The 23,212-nt window shown below is 38.9% G+C and overlaps 1 protein-coding gene across 1 annotated transcript in view; it reads left to right on the top strand.

The window, feature by feature from the left end:
- Positions 1 to 5,903: 5,903 nt before the first annotated feature.
- LOC121003544 (zinc finger protein 268-like) overlaps positions 5,904 to 23,212 on the top strand; it is a gene marked incomplete at its 5' end in the record, with an annotated part of 111,008 nt that continues 93,699 nt past the window's right edge. Inside the window, 2 exon segments of the mRNA XM_040435447.1 lie at positions 5,904 to 6,147; positions 6,316 to 7,044. Coding sequence (XP_040291381.1) covers positions 5,904 to 6,147; positions 6,316 to 7,044 — 973 coding nt within the window.

The raw sequence follows: 23,212 nt of genomic DNA on the forward strand, positions 1-23,212 counted from the left end.
GGGATTGTGGACTGGGGGAGTATGGGGGGACATTACTATTACTGAAGAGGTATTATTAATACTGGTAACACAACCAGGGCATTATTATTGCTGGGTCCACTATAAGGGGACATTTAACTACTAGGACACCGTAGGGGGCTTTATATCTATAGGGGTTTAGACGCAGTGAGTTTGTGTAGTGATGAGCGGCTGTGTACTACAACCCATTCAAACTTATTATGGGGTGGGGGCTCTATCCAAAATTTGCCCTGGGGCCCTTAGAACTTTAGCTAAGCCACTGTGTCCTTATACTATTATCTGTGATAATCAGGATGTTCTAGTGGTGATAGATAATCAGTCCTCACCTCCCCTGTCCTTATACTATATGCAGTGATAATCAAGGTGTTCTAGGGGGGTTAATCAGATGTCCCCTGTCCCTTTATACTAGGTACAGTATCTTCATGCCTGCAGTCATCCAATAACTGGTAGATAGAACAGGAAGACAGCATTAAAGGGTTTGTTCAGGAATAAGTAACAATGGCTCAATTATGTCCATCTTCCAGTAAATGTTGTTTGCTCCCTCGCCGGCACAGGCATGGTCACCTGCTTTACTGCAGCCAATGACTGGCTTCAGTGGTGATGTGTTTCTTGTGGACATGTTACCCCTGAATCCAGTCGTTGGCTGCAGCAGAGCAGATGATTATGCCCATTCCGAGGAGGTAAACAAGCCATGGACTGAAAGAACTTTGTCTTACCGGCTTCACAGCCCTGGGGCGGCCAGCAAGGGCAACAGGTGCAGAAACAATGTAATGTTATATACACACAATGTAATGTTAGGGATGGAATATAAGGGCTACTCTCCCTGCATTGCAAACTGGTTGGAATATCGAAGTAATCAGATTGCATTTATACAGGAGACCTGCAGATATTTGGGTCAGATACGGCTCCTGCTGTCCGGTCATTTTTGGTCGTCTTTTCAGGTCATATAAAACCTTCCACACGACTTCTCCAACCGTCTGATGACTTCTACAATATTTCTTTCACAGCTTGTGAATCCGGGTGAAGATCTGAACAATATTAATCCTACAGAGACATATGTGAGGGGTGATGAGCAGAGGACAGAGGACATTCCTACAGATAACCGCCCAGGTGAGTAGTGACCACTAAGTAATGCAGAGAAGACTCACAGATTCTACTCCTTCACTGGATGATACAATTTTATGTTACATTTTTAGGTTCTCTCTTCTGTCAGTTTTTTCAGCGTTATATTCACCAATTAAGCTAAAAATCAAGTTAAATATGGATGGAAATGTGACAGCGTTATAGGTGATATACAGTATGTATATGATACATATAGTCCATCCTCAGGAGAGGTCATTAATATCAGATCGGCGGTGGATTCAACTCCCAGCACCCTTGTCGGTCAGATGTATGGAGAGGACACAGTGCTCTGCGCGCTCTTAGGCCTCTTCCTGGCCATGCAATGTGACGTTCATCGGTCATATGGCCTAGGCACAGATTAGTCCGATTTGAGTGAAAGGGTCTGAGCTGCAATGCCAAGCACAGCTACTATTCATCAGACGGCGCTGTACTTGGTAAGCTGTGAGGAGGCTTTGTATTAACTGGAGCTCCGGTGAGCACTGAGGCTTCCTCAGACAGCTAATTGGTGGGGGTGCAGGGACCGGACCTCTGCTGACCTCATATTGATGACCTATGCTGAGGAAAATCTTGGAGAACCGCTTTAAGGATCTGCAAATGATAAAAAACAGAAACAAAATATGCAAAACATCTCGCTTTATTCAGTATTGAGTATGAGAGCCACGTGCATAAATACATTCACTTACACGCCTTGGCATCCTACCAATGAGGTTACTAATGATTGTCTGAGGAATAGTCTGCCATGCTAAATGCATTTGGGCAAGCAAATCATCAAGATCTGCTGCTGGTACCTACAGTATCTCACAAAAGTCAGTCCATCCCTCACATGTTTGTAAATATTTTATTCTATCTTTTCATGGGACAACCCTGAAGATCTGACACTTTGATACGATGTAAAGTAGTCAGTGTACGGCTTGTATAACGGTGTAAATTTGTTGTGCTCTCAAAATAACTCAACACACAGCCACTAATGTCTAAACCACTGGCAACCAACGTGAGTACACCCCTAATTGAGAATGGCCAAATTGCATAAGTGTCAATATTTTGTGTGGCCACCATTATTTTCCAGCACTGCCTTAACTCTCTTGGGCATGGAGTTCACTAGAGCTTCACAGGTTGCCACTTGAATCCTCTTCCACTCTTCCATGATGACAGACGTCTATTTTGAAAAGACAACCTCTGCATATGGAGCTTAGCATGTGCACTCAACTTCTTAGGTTTCACCCAGAACAGGCCTCGTCATGGTCGACCAGTCTTCTTAAACCAGTGTATGGTGTTGGCCAACGTGCTGCAGCTCAGTTTTAGGCCCCTTTCACACGGCGAGTATTCCGCGCGGATGCGATGCGTGAGGTGAACGCATTGCACCCGCACTGAATCCCGACCCATTCATTTCTATGGGGCTGTTCACATGAGCGGTGATTTTCACGCATCACTTGTGCGTTGCGTGAAAATCGCAGCATGCTCTATATTCTGCGTTTTTCACGGAACGCAGGCCCCATAGCAGTGAATGGGGTTGCGTGAAAATCGCAAGCATCCGCAAGCAAGTGTGGATGCGGTGCGATTTTCACGCACGGTTGCTAGGAGACGATCGGGATGGAGACCCGATCATTACTATTTCCCCTTATAACATGGTTATAAGGGAAACTAATAGCATTCTGAATACAGAATGCATAGTAAAATAGCGCTGGAGGGGTTAAAAAAAATTATAAACTAATTTAACTCACCTTAATCCACTTGATCGCGCTGCCGGCATCTCCTTCTGTCTCCTTCTTTGCTGATTGTAGGAACAGGACCTGTGGTGACGTCACTCCGGTCATCACATGATCCATCACATGATCTTTTACCATGGTAATGGATCATGTGATGACCGGAGTGACGTCACCACAGGTCCTGTTCCTACAATCAGCAAAGAAGGAGATGCCGGCAGCGTGATCAAGTGGACTAAGGTGAGTTAAATTAGTTTTTATCTTTTTTTAACCCCTCCAGCGCTATTTTACTATGCATTCTGTATTCAGAATGCTATTATTTTCCCTTATAACTATGTTATAAGGGGAAATAATACAATCTACAGAACACCGATCCCAAGCCCGAACTTCTGTGAAGAAGTTTGGGTTTGGGTACCAAACATGCGCGATTTTTCTCACGCGAGTGCAAAACGCATTACAATGTTTTGCACTCGTGCGGAAAAAACGCGCGTGTTCCCGCAACGCACCCGCACCTTTTCCCGCAACGCCCGTGTGAAAGAGGCCTTAGGGGGTTGGCAATCTTTTTATAGCCTAGCCCACTGATTTTAGAGACCGAGTGCCCAAACTGCAACCCAAAACCCACTTATTTATTGCAAAGTGCCAACACGGCAATTTAACCAGAATACTACAGTCCAATAGTATATCTTCCATGTACTTTATCACTTATCTATAATAGCCTGCCTACATTCAGTGCGCTGCCTGTGCTGTTCATAGTGCGCCCTGCGCTGATGAATGCCAGGAGAAGTCTAAGGCATATTGGTACACCATAGACTTTTTTCAGGGTCGGGTGCCCACACAGAGGGCTCAGAGTGCCGTCTCTGGCACCCATGCCATAGGTTCGCCACCACTGGCTTAGGCCATCTTTATGTAGAGCAACAATTCTTTTTTTTAAGACCCTCAGAGATTCTGTTGCCATGAGGTGCCATGTTAAACTTCCAGTGACCAGAATGAGAGCTTGTGAGAGTGGAACCTGTCTTCTTAAACCGCTGTATGGTCTTGGCCACCATGCTGCAGCTTGCAATTGCTGATTATCTGGTACCCTACACCAGGTGCTTATCCACGTCCTCCTCAATGGACATCCTCCTATCCCTAACAAAAACAGAGCAGATTGTTGCTTACACTTTTTCTACCTTCTTTTATATGTGCAAACTGAAGCATTGCCATGTTGTCTTAAAGAGGACCTTTCATGTTTTTTTTTTTATTGTAGATAAATATATTTCCTTGCGGAGTACCCCCGCTGATGCTGCCACCCTGCCTGTTTTTTTTAAAATATTGCTCCCCGTGCCCCCCTGCAGTTTTTCCGCTCAGTGTGTTAATACTCAGCATTGGTACAGGGAGGAGGAGACGCCAGGGTTTCTCAATGGGCGTCTCCTTCTCCCTGGCTGTGATGCTCTCTGCTGTGATTGGATCGTGGCACAGCCAGGGAGAAGGAGACGCCCATTGAGAAACCCTGGCGTCTCCTCCTCCCTGCCTCCCTGTACCGATGCTGAGTATTAACATACTGAGCGGAAAAACTGCAGGGGGGAAGGGGGTGTAGGAGCAATATTTGAAAAAAACTGTCAGAGTGGCAGCATCAGCAGGGGTACTCTGCAAGGAAAGGTATTTACCTACACAAAAAAAAAAAAACATGAAAGGTCCTCTTTAAAGATGATGAGCTTGGGTGAGAGAAGCTACATAGATCCGTTGGTAATCTGCATTAGGCAGCAAGTTTCCTGCTGGATTTCTCTCCTCCATCTACAACTGGACAATGTGGTTGATGACAATGGCAGGAACATTGTGGCTGCACTTCATTTGGGGGAAATAACACATGTTCCCTGCATGGCACACATCATAAATTTATGGTGCATCAATTTTTTAAAAAGCAATGTGGCTTGCAGATGGTGTTGGTCATGTCCCGTGGACTGTCCAGCCATTCATAGTAGCTAAAAAGGCCCTTCTGAATGTGAAGTGCCAAAATAGTTTGCCTTTGTACCGTTTGAATCCCACCTTACATATGCTGAAGCGTTGCTATGAGCAGCGTAAAGAGATTGATTATTGAAAATGAAAAACATAAAAACAAAACATTATTAATTATTGTGTGTGAATGTAGCCTTAAGAAGTCATACAAAAAAGTCTCACCACTGAACACCAGATATTTGCCTGCTGCTGGGAAGAGCATGATGTACTCGGTATTACTTTTTTAACTTTATTCACTTTATTCACAGTATAGGAGCTTTACTGACGTAAAGGGGACACAAAGGGACAGCACTACTGCAGGGGGCAATTAGGGGGCATAACTACTGTTTGGAGACCTCAAGAGGACATTCTACTGAGTGGGGGCACTTCGGGAGCATCAGTACTGTGAAGAGGGCACTAAAGGGGAATTCCACTGTGAAAGGGACACTGAGGGGAGATAACTATTGTGTGGGGCACTAAGAGGGGATTCGTTGCCTCTTGTCCAGCGCTAGTAAATGTTTTCTTTATATATCTTTTAAATTACTGATTGGGTGGGGGTTGCAGGGAAGTTGCTCAAAGTTGGAGCCAGAGTTTTCTAGTTATGCCCCTCTGTCTATTATTAGATTGTGGTCTGTTTGGCCACCACTGTTTTAGTCAATTGATACTTGAATTTTGCGCCATGCCTTATAATTTCTGTGGATTTTTTTATTTAATTGGAAAAGTTATAAAACTTCAATACAATTTTAATGTTATTCATCAATAATAAAATGTATTTTATTCTTGGCAGATGACTGTACCAGGAACTCAGAGAAACATCTGGTATCTTCAGAGCTTGAAGTAGATGATTGTGATATCACACGAGATACATTTGAAGAGCATGCCAATATGGAAGATATACCCTCATCCAATCATAGCAATGCATCATTTGATTCTTTTAAACAGGTCCGATTTTCTGATTCATCACAGACTGTAACACAAAATAAAAGTCACAGAAGAGGTGCTAAACATCAAACAGCTCATGTAACAGGAAAGACATTTTTATGTTCAGAATGTAAAAAATGTTTTAGATTTAAATCAGCTCTTGTTGTACATCTGAGAATTCACACAGGGGAGAAGCCATTTTCATGTTCAGAATGTGGGAAATGTTTCAAGCATAAACCGCATCTTGTTATACATCAGAGAATTCACACAGGAGAAAAGCCATTTTCATGTTCAGAATGTGGTAGATGTTTTAAGCATAAATCATATCTTGTTATACATCAGAGAATTCACACAGGAGAGAAGCCATTTTCATGTTCAGAATGTGGTAGATGTTTTAACCGTAAATCAGGTCTTGATAACCATCAGAGAAATCACACAGGGGAAAAGCCATTTTCATGTTCAGAATGTGGGAAATGTTTTAACCGTAAATCAGAACTTGTTATACATCACAGAAATCACACAGGAGAGAAACCATTTTCATGTTCAGAATGTGGGAAATGTTTTAACCGTAAATCAGATCTTGATGCACATCAGAAAATTCACACAGGAGAGAAGCCATTTTCATGTTCAGAATGTGGGAAATGTTTTAACCGGAAATCAAATCTTGAAAAACATCAGAGAATTCACACAGGAGAGAAGCCATTTTCATGTTCAGAATGTGATATGTTTTTTAACCATAAATCACATCTTGTTATACATCAGAGAATTCACACAGGAGAGAAGCCATTTTCATGTTCAGAATGCGGTAAATGTTTTCACCAAAAATCAAATCTTGTTACACATCAGAGAAATCACACAGGAGAGAAGCCATTTTCATGTTCAAAATGTGGAAATTGTTTTAACCATATATCAGATCTTGTTATACATCAGAGAATTCACACAGGAGAGAAGCCATTTCCATGTTCAGAATGTGGGAAATGTTTTAACCGGAAATCAGTACTTGTTATACATCAGAGAATTCACACAGGAGAGAAGCCATTTTCATGTTCACAATGTGGGAAATGGTTTAAGCATAAATCATATCTTGTTATACATCAGAGAATTCACACAGGAGAGAAGCCATTTTCATGTGCAGAATGTGGGAAATGTTTTAATCAGAAATCATCTCTTGTTACACATCAGAGAATTCACACAGGGGAGAAGCCATTTTCATGTTTAGAATGTGGGAAATGTTTTAACCGTAAATCAGATCTTGATAAACATCAGAGATTTCACATAGGAGAGAAGCCATTTTCATGTTCAGAATGTGATATGTGTTTTAACCATAAATCATCTCTTTTTAAACATAAAAAAACCCACATATAAGAGAAGCCATCTTCATACTTAGCCCGTTAATGACCTCCCTTAAAATAAAATATATTTAAAAAAAAAAAAAAATGACCTCCCTTATGTGTTTTTATGGTGGTCACTAACTGGCTTTATTCCTTCAGTTACTCCTTTTTTACAGGGAGATAAAACAGCGCCTTGCTTTCAGTTACCAGAGGTAGCTGAGGGCTTGGAGCGATGATTGGGACCGCTGTGAGAGCTCCCTAAACAAACATAGTTTCCTATATTGAATGACTATTGGTAATCAAAGGACAGATCCAGTTAAAAGTGAAGCTAAGGTTTTTTTTTTAAAACATCTCCTCTAAACACATTTGTATAGTGAGAGAAATTTAAAAAAAACTCTATTTTTCTAGGTACCACCGTGCCTGTGATTGGTATGGGGACCCTCCATTCCTGTAAAACTGCAAATACAGGGGCCTATATGTGAAAGTATAAAAATAGAGCTGGATTCCCACAAGATCTGGTGTCCAGACATGTGGAAAAAGAGGGCGTCATTCACACTAAGCCAGTTATTTTCTTATTTTTCTTTTCACCAGACACAGTGGATGTCCCCTCGTCACAGTCCTAGGGATAAATAGATGATGGGAGAGATCTCTGTACTGACCCCTGATATATTTATACATAGTTATTAGATCTCCCCTGAGTAGTCTTTTTTTCTAAAGTGAATAACATAGAAACATAGAATAACCCTAATTTTGATAATGTTTCAGGGTACTGTAGTCCACCCATTCCAGTTATTACTTTAGTTGCCCTCCTCTGAACTCTCTTCAGCTCTGCTATGTCTGCCTTGTTCACATGAGCCCGGAACTGTACACAGTACTCAATGTGTGGTCTGACTAGTGGCTTGTAAAGTGGCCAGACTATGTTCTCATCATGGGCATCTATGCCCCTTTTGAAGTGCATAGTGCAGAGAATGACAAAGTGCATAAGTATATCACATAGAAAAAGCCATAGAAAAGCCATGAGGTAAATACCTGAGTGGTGAACCAACAGAGCCCTCATGGCTTTTCTATGGCTTTTTCTATGTGATATACTTATGCACTTTGTCATTCTCTGCACTATGCACTTTATATCTTGGCATGTATTGTATCTCACTCTGATCTAGGCCTGTTAGCCTTGGCTAGGTTTTATATATTTGTTATTTGGCTTGGTGCCAGATTTACACATTTTAGGATATTTGTATCATTCCTCTAGCCTTGATATGCTCTGTTATCCAGTGGTGCTCCATTATCTTGAGTGCTCCCCACTTACCATTGTATTGTCTTTTATGTGCATTTTAATACATTTTTGTCTCGTGTTCAGACTATAATAAAGTTTATATCCATCATTATTTGTGCTAGCCTTGTTTCTCTTTTTTGGTGTTACATTCTTTAATACATAGTAATACCTCCAAAAATAGTTATTACTTTACATTCCCCATATGTCTACTTCATGTTTGGATCATTTTGGGAATGATATTTTATTTTTTGGGGATGTTACAAGTCTAATTTTTCAGAAATTTTCTAAAACCAAATTTTTAGGGACCAGTTCAGGTCTGAAGTCACTTTGCGAGGCTTACATAATAGAAACCACCCAAAAATGACCCCATTCTATAAACTACACCCCTCAAGGTATTCAAAAATAATTTTACAAACTTTGTTAACCCTTTAGGTGTTCCACAAGAATTAATGGAAAATAGAGATACAATTTCAAAATTTTACTTTTTTGGCAAATTTTCCATTTTAATAATTTTTTCCCAGTTACAAAGCAAGGGTTAACAGCCAAACCAAACTCAATATTTATGGCCCTGATTCTTTAGTTTACAGAAACACCCCATATGTGGTCGTAAACTACTGTACGGGCACACGGCAGGGCGCAGAAGGAAAGGAATGCCATACAGTTTTTGGAAGGCAGATTTTGTTGGACAGTTTTTCTTTTTAAACCATGTCCTATTTGAAGCCCCCCTGATGCACCCCTAGAGTAGAAACTCCATTAAAGTGACCCCATCTAAGAAACTACACCCCTCAAGGTATTCAAAACAGATTTTACAAACGTTGTTAACCCTTTAGGTGTTCCACAAGAGTTATTTCCTCAAATGGAGAATACATTTCAGAATTTCAATTTTTTGGCAAATTTTCCATTTTAATAATTTTTTCCCAGTAACAAAGCAAGGGTTAACAGCCAAACCAAACTCAATATTTATGGCCCTGATTCTGTAGTTTACAGAAACACCCCATATGTGGTCGTAAACAGCTGTACGGGCACACGGCAGGGCGTAGAAGGAAAGGAATGCCATACGGTTTTTGGAAGGCAGATTTTGTTGGACTGTTTTTTTTTTTTACATCATGTCCCATTTGAAGCCCCCCTGATGCACCTCTAGAGTAGAAACTCCAAAAAAGTGGCCCCATTTTAGAAACTACGGGATAGGGTGGCAGTATTGTTGGTACTAGTTTAGGGTACATATGATTTTTGGTTGCTCTATATTACACTTTTTTTGATGTAAGGTGACAAAAAATGGTTTATTTAGCACAGTGTGACAATTTTCTTTTTTATTTAGAACAGTTTTTATTTTTTATTTTTTTACGGTGTTCATCTGAGGGGTTAGGTCATGTGATGGTTTATAGAGCCGGTCGATATGGACGCGGCGATACCTAATATGTATACTTAATAATTTTTACTTTATTTAGGGAAAATTACGTTTTTTGTTTATTTGTACTTGAAACTTTAAATTTTTTTGAGGGGAAAACTTTATTTTTTCAACTTTTTTTTCACTTTATTTTTTGTCCCACTTTGGGACTTTAATTTTTGGGGGTCTAATCCTTTACAATGCATTCCAATACTTCTGTATTGGAATGCATTGGCTGTATGAGTAATACAGTGTGTATTACTCATACAGCTTCCGGCCTGTCAGATCCAGGGGGCTGGATCTCACAGGCTCTTCACCGGAAGGCAGCGCGATGCCTTCCTTAGGCATCGCGCATCCTTCCATGCCATCGGGTCCCCCCCACAGCCCCATGGGGACCCAATGGCACCACTGCCGCATCAGGTAAAAGCCGCAAACCGCAGGTCTAAATTGACCTGCGGTTTGCAGCGATCGCCGACTCGGGGGGGGGGGTCACGGGACCCCCCCGCGCATTTAGCCGTGGTGCCTGCTCAATGATTTGAGCAGGCACCGCGTTCCGATCACCGCCCGCCGGGCGGCGGTGATCGAAACTATAGATGACGTACCGGTATGTCATGGGTCCTTAAGGACTCGGGACCCATGCCGTATCGCTACATCATGGGTCCCTAAGGGGTTAAAAATAATACAAATGGATCCATTCAGAACGGATGCAGGCGGTTGTATTATCTGAATGGAACTGTTTTTGCAGATCCATGGCGGATCCACACAATATGCGAGTGTGAAAATAGCCTTATAATAAACTCCTTTTAGTGTTTTATTATTGTTTTTTCTCCATGTATTTCTAATCATATATTTATGTCCCTCACTTATATCTTCTCGGACTGTGGGCTTTAGACAGGACTTTACATAAAGGCAGACCCCTCCCCCTCTCCGGTTTTGATGATCCTTTCTAATCAGACTGTCCCCCTGTACATTAACCGCCCAGTCATAGCTATCATCCAGCCATGTCTCAGCTATTCCCACTATGTCATAGTCCTCCTCACACATCACTAATTCCAGCTCCCCAGTTTTATTAGTCAGGCTTCTGGCATTAGTATACATACATTTGAGAGGTTTATGTATATTTTTTACCCTACACCTTTCCTTCTAAACTGTTCTACTCCCTCCTTCCATTCCTCCCCCAGTTCTATTACCTTGCCCCAGGTCTCTATCTCCCCCTGCTATAACGTAATTCCCCCCCCCCCCCAGTCCCTAGTTTAAACACTCCTCCAACCTTCTAGCCATCTTCTCCCCCAAAACAGCTGCCCCTTCCCCTTTGAGTTGCAGCCCATACCTACGATAGAGCCTGTAGCCGACAGAGAAGTCGGCCCAGTTCTCCAGGAACCCAAACCCCTCCTTCCTACACCAGTTCTTGAGCCATTTGTTAACCTCCCTAATCTCCTGCTGCCTTTCTTGTGTGGCTCGTGGTACAGGTAGTATTTTGGAAAACACTACGTTTGAGGTCCTTGCCCTAAGCTTGTGACCTAAATCCATAAAATAATTTTTAAGGACACTCCACCTACCTGAGCGTAAGACAGCACAGGGGTAGTAATAGAAAGAGGGGCTACCACTGATGAGAGTAAGCCTGTCTGCGTGACACATCGTGAATCTATGGGAGTAGTGTATCTTTCAACCATACCTGGTGAAGCACAAAACCAGGGCCTGATATAAAAGGATAACAATCTGCCTATTCCAGCCCCGGTCTGTTCTACACCTATAAGTATTTAATCCAACTAGATAATCACAGCCTGTTGTGAACAGGGATATACCATATATATATGATTCAACTTAAAGGAGAAACGGTATTCAACAATATCCTTTAAAATATGGGTAATTTTATTAGATGACATAAAAGACATGTACATAAAACACATAAAACAAACATAAAAGCAGAGACCATACAGAGTGCCATACAGCCTATCCTCATACGCATCAATATGTACTGCTATTAGCTGTGTGAGAGCTGTGTGGAAGCATGCAGGTCAGCATATAATTATAACAGCTGCCTCTGGATGCACTCTCAGCTATCTAGCTAGAACGTATAACATACAGTCTTGTGAAAAAATTAGGACACCCTTTGAAAGCATGTGGTTTTTTGTAACATTTTTAATAAATGGTTATTTCATCTCCGTTTCAACAATACAGAGAGATTAAAGTAATCCAACTAAACAAAGAAAACTGAAGAAAAGTCTTTTCAAGATCTTCTGTAAATGTCATTCTACAAAAATGCCTATTCTAACTGAGGAAAAAGATAGGACACCCTTGCCCCTAATAGCGAGTGTTACCTCCTTTGGCTGAAATAACTGCAGTGAGACGGTTCTTGTAGCCATCTACCAGTCTTCGACATCGGTCTGAGGAAATTTTACCCCACTCCTCAATGCAGAACTTTTTCAGCTGTGAGATGTTTGAGGGGTTTCTTGCACGTACAGCCCTTTTCAAGTCACCCCACAGCATCTCAATGGGATTCAAATCTGGACTTTGACTTGGCCATTCCAGGACTCTCCATTTCTTCTTTTTCAGCCAATCTTTGGTTGATTTACTAGTATGTTTTGGGTCATTGTCATGTTGCATGGTCCAGTTCCGCTTCAGCTTTAATTTTCTAACTGATGGTCTCACATGTTCTTCAAGCACCTTCTGATACACAGTAGAATTCATCGTGGATTCTATGATGGTGAGCTGACCAGGTCCTGCTGCAGCAAAGCAGCCCCAAACCATGACACTTCCACCTCCATGCTTCACAGTTGGTATGAGGTTCTTTTCTTGGAATGCTGTGTTTGGTTTACGCCAAACATGTCCTCTGCTGTTGTGTCCAAATAATTCAATTTTGGACTCATCTGTCCAAAGAACATTATTCCAGAAGTCCTGGTCTTTGTCAACTTTATCGCTGGCAAATGTCAGTCTGGCCTCGATGTTTCTCTTGGAAAGCAAAGGTTTCCTCCTTGCACACCTCCCATGCAAGTTAAACTTGTACAGTCTCTTTCTGATTGTAGAGGCATGTACTTCTACATCAACAGTAGCCAGAGCCTGCTGTAGTTCTCGAGATGACACTTTAGGGTTTTTGGATACCTCTTTTAGCATCTTGCGGTCTGCTCTTGGGGTGAACTTGCTGGGGCGACCAGTCCTGGGCATGTTGGCAGTTGTTTTGAAAGCCCTCCACTTGTAGACTATCTTCCGGACAGTGGAATGGCTGATTTCAAAATCTTTTGAGATCTTTTTAAATCCCTTCCCAGACTCATAGGCTGCTACAATCTTTTTTCTGAAGTCCTCTGACAGCTCTTTTGCTCTCACCATGGTGCTCACTCTCACTTCAACAGTCAGGAGCACACCAAACTAAATGTCTGAGGTTTAAATAGGGCAAGCCTCATTCAACATGCAGAGTAACGATCTACTAATTATGTGCACCTGGTGTGATATACCTGTGTGAGATCTGAGCCAATTTAAGAGGGAATACATGTGAGGGTGTCCTATCTTTTTCCTCAGTTAGAATAGGCATTTTTGTAGAATGACATTTACAGAAGATCTTGAAAAGACTTTTCTTCAGTTTTCTTTGTTTAGTTGGATTACTTTAATCTCTCTGTATTGTTGAAACGGAGATGAAATAACCATTTATTAAAAATGTTACAAAAAACCACATGCTTTCAAAGGGTGTCCTAATTTTTTCACATGACTGTACATATGGTGCAATTCTACATGGTATGAAGATGGTAATGCGGTGATTCACACCATCATATCAATCTCACGGGTCAATAATAGTTTTTTCAAAGTTCTTACCCTGTATGGAGCGATAAGTAGATGTGGATAGGTGCTGTGTGGCGTGCTCCTCGACGCACGTTTCGCTTAATTGCTTCTTCAGGAGGGGCTGATTTCCTAATGAATGGGGAGGTCTTTAAATACGACTAATGGCCAATGGCTACATCTGTAAGTATCATGTGACTCCACTACCTTCGACTTCCGATACAGCGCGTCATGTAGTGGCAAGATGAAAGTTCCAATGGGACTTCCGCCCTCCCGTCTGCGTGATCCCAGCGAGGGCAGAAAGCGTCTGACGTCACCAAGATCCTAGCCTGACGGGACGGCGCAAGTCCTTCCACCCGCAACCCATGACGCGCTCTGAAATCTCAGTATGTTCACTCTGATACATAAGAGGGTGAGTTGTTAAGGGTCATAAAGGCTGGATATAGATGTTAAATACCCTGTTGATCTATTTATACGGCGTGTTTATGGGGTAATAATTCTGCCTCCTAGATATTATATGTGAGAGATTTTTTATCTATTATTATGTGGTCAGCTATCATATATATAAAAGGGCCTAAGTGACATCACCACATTACCATAGACCACCAGTCCCATATACATTATATATTCACCATGTGTTAACATGAGATTAGTGTCCATAAAGATGCATAATCTCATTATAATTTATCTTATTTAGTGCAAGTGACAACAATTCCACGTTATATATTACAGAAACTACACAATACACATACATTAATTAAACCACTATATGTTATCAAAAATATATACTATAAATACATAGTTAATACATATTAATTTACAATCTTCTAATTTAATATTTTTTATTGTCATTATTTTATTATATATGTATATTTCACATTATAATTACATATCTTTTTATATATATAATTATTTTTATTTTTCTATGTGACACTGACTTTTTTTATATTTTATTTAAAAGGTGCATGTATTATGGCACATGAAAGTGTCTTGTGCATTCGTGCTAAATCTATTACATAAAGGTGTCATGTGCAAAAAACTATAATATGCTAATTATTATAATGTGCAATATATGCCAATAGATATGTCATAGGCATATTAGTGCTAAATATATATGGTAGAAATACCATGTGCATATGTGGACTATGTCCACCATCCATATATAAAGTGTCTACGTGCTATATTACTTCTCCAAAATTATATAGTAATATTACAAAAATATATGAAGCGCCCTTCTAAAGTGGCCAAATACATAATATATATGCTGTTGTGGAAATACATAAGTATATTATTGTCATTATATAGGTACATACATATATTATTTTATTATTATGGAATATATGGTGTCACGTATACACATGTTAATCATTTATGATCCACCTTATTAAGTTTTACTAGGTCCGTCTTATGTTGTTTTAAAGATCAAAATTATTATTTATCATCTACCCTCATGGTCAATTATTACATGGAGCTAATTATATACAAACCATTAACTCCATATATATTATTTGATTTTTCTTTTTCCAAACATGTATATATATGACACCATCTCTTCCATTTATCTCCCTTTATCCACGCATGTACACATCAAACCACAAATCCATCACATCCATATACCTAGTGATGTCAGATGGCCTATGGGCACTAACATCTATCACAGACATATAGTGGTGCCCATACAAATATTATACAACCAATGGTTATATACTTATTGAATATCCAGTCTTTTCTGATGATTTTAATATATTTCTTTAATCTTGTCTCTTTGTTTTCCTCTTCATGTATTTGTTCAGTGGATCTCCTACAGATCAGCCATCGGTCAATTCCATGCATATAGGTAAGCTCTACAATCATTACAATACGACAGTATTAAAATCTTATACATTAAATACTAAGCTTAGATATTAAAACTTATCTAAAACCTCCTACAGTTAAAGGAAGGAACTAAATCCAAGGGTTTTATTTAATCCCCTTGGTGCCATCGTTCCCAGTCTAAAAATCCATTTACTCTCGATTTGGGCCAGTTTTTTATTCAGATCTCCTCCCCGTATTCCCATATGCACCTGATCTATACCTATAAATTTCAATAATTTTTCATCACTTTGATGGTATAATTTAAAATGTCTAGGTATAGTTTTGAGATTATTGAGGTCCTTTTCTTCTTTGCTCTTTTCAATGTCACGTATATGTTCTCTAACACGTATCCTGAATTCTCTTGATGTTAACCCTATATATATCTTATTGCAGGGGCATGTGGCATGGTAAATGACACCTTTAGATGAACAGGAGATATACTCTCTGATTTTATATTTTTTGTTATGCTTCAGGCCAGTGAATTCAGTTGTTTTGACCACGTTTTTACATGCCTTACACGTCCCACAGGGAAAGGACCCTTTTAATCTATCTTTATTGTCTCTCTCTGTGGTACTTATGTAATGGCTATGGACCAATAGATCTTTGAAATTTCTAGCTCTTTTAGCTGTGATAAGGGGCTCTTTTGAGATACATTTGTTAAGGGTGGCATCAGTTTGTAAAATGTTCCAATGCTTTTTTAAGATGTCTTTTATTTGCCACCATTGGCTATTATACTCAGTTAGAAGTCTGGTATCTGGTCGCAAATCAGTCTTGATTAGATTGGGGCATAACAGTTGTTCTCTAGTTCTTTTCTTGGTTTTACCTATTCCTTTTTTGATCTGCCTTTTACTGTATCCCCTGGCTTTAAATCTTTCCACCATTTCTTGGCTTCGTTCTTCGTATTTACCTTTATTGGAGCAGATCCTCTTTATTCTAGTAAATTGACCAGTGGGTATTCCATTAATGGTGGCTTTCGGATGAGACGACTCAGCGTGTAGTAGTGAGTTGACCGCTGTTTCTTTTCTATAGATATCCGTTTCCAGAGTTCCATCGTTTTTTATTTGTATTTTCAAGTCTAGAAATGTGACCTCTTTCCCCATCTGAAAGGTTAAAAAGATGTTGCGATCATTCTTATTGAGGGTATCGATGAATTTTTTAAGTTCATCTTGTGTACCCTCCCATAAAAAGAAGACATCGTCAATAAAGCGCATCCAATTGTGCACTTTATTGATGTGGGGAATCATGTCATTCATAAAGATCTCCCTTTCCCAGGCTCCTAGAAAGAGGTTGGCATACGATGGGGCGCATGTCGCCCCCATCGCCACACCTTGTACTTGTAAGAAAAATTCATCATTGAACAGAAAGAAATTATGATCCAGAATAAATCTCAGTAATGTGAGAATCAGCTCATTCAGTTCTCCTTCCAGATTATTACCTTTCAGGTATTCCGCCACTGCTTTGAGACCATCTTCGTGTCTTATATTGGAATATAGTGCTTCCACGTCTGCTGTGACTAATATCATATTCGCCTCTACTTGCATGTTGTTCAGTCTATTGAGTGCTGCCGTAGTATCCTGTATATAGGATGGCAGAGTATTTACCAACATTTTTAAATGGTAATCTATAAATTGACCAATTTTTTCACACTGTCCCCCATTACCTGAGATTATTGGTCGGCCAGGTGGATCTATGATATTCTTGTGCACTTTAGGTGTCATGTAAAATGTTGGCACTCTGGGAGATGGTATAGTCAGCAGAGTTTTTAGTTTTGGTGGAATAACCTGTTTGTCTTCAGCTTCATCCAATATCTCATTAAGTTGTTTCTGAAAGGTAAAAAGGGGGTTGGAATCTAATTTCCGATAACATTTTTTATCTCTAAGTATTTTATAGGCCTGTCTCATATACATGTTTTCAGGCCAGATTACCACATTCCCTCCTTTATCTGCTTGCTTAAAAATCACTCCTTTGAGCCCTCTCAAGGCTTCTAATGCATTTTTTTCTTTTAAACTCAGATTTTCTTCTCTCCTCTTACCTTGATTATTGAGGGTGGTAAGGTCTTCACTCACTAATTTCACAAAAATATCAATTGCTGGACATAATTGAAATGGCGGAAAATTCATAGATTTCCTATGTAATTGTTTGGGGATGACACTTACCTTAGTTAATTCTTCATTTTCATTCTCATTCATCAGGTCTTCTAAGATTTTTAATGCTTTTACTTCTTCTTCTGAGTCTAGACCTTCATAGTTATTTCTTTTATTGTTGTGTAATTTTTTAAGAAGTAGTTTTCTAGCAAACAGATGGAGGTCTTTGGTTACTGTAAAGAGATCAAAGTTATTTGCTGGTGAGAAGCTCAACCCTCTATTCAATAGATTAGTTTGATCTTCCGTCAATATTATTGATGATAAATTAATTACCTGGGGAGTATCATCTTTCCCCTTTTTATTTTTATTTTCTATATTTCCTTCCATTTTCCGTTTGCTTGCTGGATTTGGCAACCAGTTTTTTTGTTGTTGTTGATGTTGAGCTCTCGTAGATCTCTGTGTATATCGATGCCTATTGTCCTCATTCAGTTCTGATGTTTCAGAGCTGGTGGAGGCAAAGGAGGAGGTTCTCACTCTAGAGACATCATTAGGATTTTTTTGCCATTTATATACTTTTTTGCTGTTATAGTCCCCTATATCTCTCTGAAATTTTTTTGTTTTCTGATCTATAATTTCCTTTTCCCATGTTATGAATGATTTTCCCATTTCTTCCTCAAAATTTGTTTTCCGGACACCGTCTAGGTTATCTTCTATCTGTGTTTGCAGTATGTTTAATTCTTTTTCTATATTCAATAGTTTTCTACTATTAGCTTCCATAATTAGGTCAATCATTTCCATAGAACATCTATTTATTGCACTTTCCCATTTTTCACTGAGCTCTTCATCCTCCAGGCCAAAGCCTGGAAATTTTTGTATTCTTAGACCTCTTGGTATTATTTTTTTGTCTTTATATTTTTCTAGAGTAATGCGGTTCCACCAGATCTTCATTTTAATATGGCACAGGTTTTTATATGCTTTCATTTGTTCCTTCACTTGTACTGTAGCTTCATTAAAAATTCTGTTGGTCTCTACTTTAAAAATGTCATTAACTTGGGTCAGCCAGACTGTTTCTCTGGCACCTAAATTCATGACTGCAATCAATCACTGATCTGTGAAGTAGACACAGAATGATTATATAATCCAACTAGATAATCACAGCCTGTTGTGAACAGGGATATACCATATATATATGATTCAACTTAAAGGAGAAACGGTATTCAACAATATCCTTTAAAATATGGGTAATTTTATTAGATGACATAAAAGACATGTACATAAAACACATAAAACAAACATAAAAGCAGAGACCATACAGAGTGCCATACAGCCTATCCTCATACGCATCAATATGTACTGCTATTAGCTGTGTGAGAGCTGTGTGGAAGCATGCAGGTCAGCATATAATTATAACAGCTGCCTCTGGATGCACTCTCAGCTATCTAGCTAGAACGTATAACATACATATGGTGCAATTCTACATGGTATGAAGATGGTAATGCGGTGATTCACACCATCATATCAATCTCACGGGTCAATAATAGTTTTTTCAAAGTTCTTACCCTGTATGGAGCGATAAGTAGATGTGGATAGGTGCTGTGTGGCGTGCTCCTCGACGCACGTTTCGCTTAATTGCTTCTTCAGGAGGGGCTGATTTCCTAATGAATGGGGAGGTCTTTAAATACGACTAATGGCCAATGGCTACATCTGTAAGTATCATGTGACTCCACTACCTTCGACTTCCGATACAGCGCGTCATGTAGTGGCAAGATGAAAGTTCCAATGGGACTTCCGCCCTCCCGTCTGCGTGATCCCAGCGAGGGCAGAAAGCGTCTGACGTCACCAAGATCCTAGCCTGACGGGACGGCGCAAGTCCTTCCACCCGCAACCCATGACGCGCTCTGAAATCTCAGTATGTTCACTCTGATACATAAGAGGGTGAGTTGTTAAGGGTCATAAAGGCTGGATATAGATGTTAAATACCCTGTTGATCTATTTATACGGCGTGTTTATGGGGTAATAATTCTGCCTCCTAGATATTATATGTGAGAGATTTTTTATCTATTATTATGTGGTCAGCTATCATATATATAAAAGGGCCTAAGTGACATCACCACATTACCATAGACCACCAGTCCCATATACATTATATATTCACCATGTGTTAACATGAGATTAGTGTCCATAAAGATGCATAATCTCATTATAATTTATCTTATTTAGTGCAAGTGACAACAATTCCACGTTATATATTACAGAAACTACACAATACACATACATTAATTAAACCACTATATGTTATCAAAAATATATACTATAAATACATAGTTAATAAATATTAATTTACAATCTTCTAATTTAATATTTTTTATTGTCATTATTTTATTATATATGTATATTTCACATTATAATTACATATCTTTTTATATATATAATTATTTTTATTTTTCTATGTGACACTGATTTTTTTTATATTTTATTTAAAAGGTGCATGTATTATGGCACATGAAAGTGTCTTGTGCATTCGTGCTAAATCTATTACATAAAGGTGTCATGTGCAAAAAACTATAATATGCTAATTATTATAATGTGAAATATATGCCAATAGATATGTCATAGGCATATTAGTGCTAAATATATATGGTAGAAATACCATGTGCATATGTGGACTATGTCCACCATCCATATATAAAGTGTCTACGTGCTATATTACTTCTCCAAAATTATATAGTAATATTACAAAAATATATGAAGCGCCCTTCTAAAGTGGCCAAATACATAATATATATGCTGTTGTGGAAATACATAAGTATATTATTGTCATTATATAGGTACATACATATATTATTTTATTATTATGGAATATATGGTGTCACGTATACACATGTTAATCATTTATGATCCACCTTATTAAGTTTTACTAGGTCCGTCTTATGTTGTTTTAAAGATCAAAATTATTATTTATCATCTACCCTCATGGTCAATTATTACATGGAGCTAATTATATACAAACCATTAACTCCATATATATTATTTGATTTTTCTTTTTCCAAACATGTATATATATGACACCATCTCTTCCATTTATCTCCCTTTATCCACGCATGTACACATCAAACCACAAATCCATCACATCCATATACCTAGTGATGTCAGATGGCCTATGGGCACTAACATCTATCACAGACATATAGTGGTGCCCATACAAATATTATACAACCAATGGTTATATACTTATTGAATATCCAGTCTTTTCTGATGATTTTAATATATTTCTTTAATCTTGTCTCTTTGTTTTCCTCTTCATGTATTTGTTCAGTGGATCTCCTACAGATCAGCCATCGGTCAATTCCATGCGTATAGGTAAGCTCTACAATCATTACAATACGACAGTATTAAAATCTTATACATTAAATACTAAGCTTAGATATTAAAACTTATCTAAAACCTCCTACAGTTAAAGGAAGGAACTAAATCCAAGGGTTTCATTTAATCCCCTTGGTGCCATCGTTCCCAGTCTAAAAATCCATTTACTCTCGATTTGGGCCAGTTTTTTATTCAGATCTCCTCCCCGTATTCCCATATGCACCTGATCTATACCTATAAATTTCAATAATTTTTCATCACTTTGATGGTATAATTTAAAATGTCTAGGTATAGTTTTGAGATTATTGAGGTCCTTTTCTTCTTTGCTCTTTTCAATGTCACGTATATGTTCTCTAACACGTATCCTGAATTCTCTTGATGTTAACCCTATATATATCTTATTGCAGGGGCATGTGGCATGGTAAATGACACCTTTAGATGAACAGGAGATATACTCTCTGATTTTATATTTTTTGTTATGCTTCAGGCCAGTGAATTCAGTTGTTTTGACCACGTTTTTACATGCCTTACACGTCCCACAGGGAAAGGACCCTTTTAATCTATCTTTATTGTCTCTCTCTGTGGTACTTATGTAATGGCTATGGACCAATAGATCTTTGAAATTTCTAGCTCTTTTAGCTGTGATAAGGGGCTCTTTTGAGATACATTTGTTAAGGGTGGCATCAGTTTGTAAAATGTTCCAATGCTTTTTTAAGATGTCTTTTATTTGCCACCATTGGCTATTATACTCAGTTAGAAGTCTGGTATCTGGTCGCAAATCAGTCTTGATTAGATTGGGGCATAACAGTTGTTCTCTAGTTCTTTTCTTGGTTTTACCTATTCCTTTTTTGATCTGCCTTTTACTGTATCCCCTGGCTTTAAATCTTTCCACCATTTCTTGGCTTCGTTCTTCGTATTTACCTTTATTGGAGCAGATCCTCTTTATTCTAGTAAATTGACCAGTGGGTATTCCATTAATGGTGGCTTTCGGATGAGACGACTCAGCGTGTAGTAGTGAGTTGACCGCTGTTTCTTTTCTATAGATATCCGTTTCCAGAGTTCCATCGTTTTTTATTTGTATTTTCAAGTCTAGAAATGTGACCTCTTTCCCCATCTGAAAGGTTAAAAAGATGTTGCGATCATTCTTATTGAGGGTATCGATGAATTTTTTAAGTTCATCTTGTGTACCCTCCCATAAAAAGAAGACATCGTCAATAAAGCGCATCCAATTGTGCACTTTATTGATGTGGGGAATCATGTCATTCATAAAGATCTCCCTTTCCCAGGCTCCTAGAAAGAGGTTGGCATACGATGGGGCGCATGTCGCCCCCATCGCCACACCTTGTACTTGTAAGAAAAATTCATCATTGAACAGAAAGAAATTATGATCCAGAATAAATCTCAGTAATGTGAGAATCAGCTCATTCAGTTCTCCTTCCAGATTATTACCTTTCAGGTATTCCGCCACTGCTTTGAGACCATCTTCGTGTCTTATATTGGAATATAGTGCTTCCACGTCTGCTGTGACTAATATCATATTCGCCTCTACTTGCATGTTGTTCAGTCTATTGAGTGCTGCCGTAGTATCCTGTATATAGGATGGCAGAGTATTTACCAACATTTTTAAATGGTAATCTATAAATTGACCAATTTTTTCACACTGTCCCCCATTACCTGAGATTATTGGTCGGCCAGGTGGATCTATGATATTCTTGTGCACTTTAGGTGTCATGTAAAATGTTGGCACTCTGGGAGATGGTATAGTCAGCAGAGTTTTTAGTTTTGGTGGAATAACCTGTTTGTCTTCAGCTTCATCCAATATCTCATTAAGTTGTTTCTGAAAGGTAAAAAGGGGGTTGGAATCTAATTTCCGATAACATTTTTTATCTCTAAGTATTTTATAGGCCTGTCTCATATACATGTTTTCAGGCCAGATTACCACATTCCCTCCTTTATCTGCTTGCTTAAAAATCACTCCTTTGAGCCCTCTCAAGGCTTCTAATGCATTTTTTTCTTTTAAACTCAGATTTTCTTCTCTCCTCTTACCTTGATTATTGAGGGTGGTAAGGTCTTCACTCACTAATTTCACAAAAATATCAATTGCTGGACATAATTGAAATGGCGGAAAATTCATAGATTTCCTATGTAATTGTTTGGGGATGACACTTACCTTAGTTAATTCTTCATTTTCATTCTCATTCATCAGGTCTTCTAAGATTTTTAATGCTTTTACTTCTTCTTCTGAGTCTAGACCTTCATAGTTATTTCTTTTATTGTTGTGTAATTTTTTAAGAAGTAGTTTTCTAGCAAACAGATGGAGGTCTTTGGTTACTGTAAAGAGATCAAAGTTATTTGCTGGTGAGAAGCTCAACCCTCTATTCAATAGATTAGTTTGATCTTCCGTCAATATT

This window comes from Bufo bufo, chromosome 6 (assembly GCF_905171765.1).
Source record: "Bufo bufo chromosome 6, aBufBuf1.1, whole genome shotgun sequence".
NCBI lineage: Eukaryota > Metazoa > Chordata > Amphibia > Anura > Bufonidae > Bufo > Bufo bufo.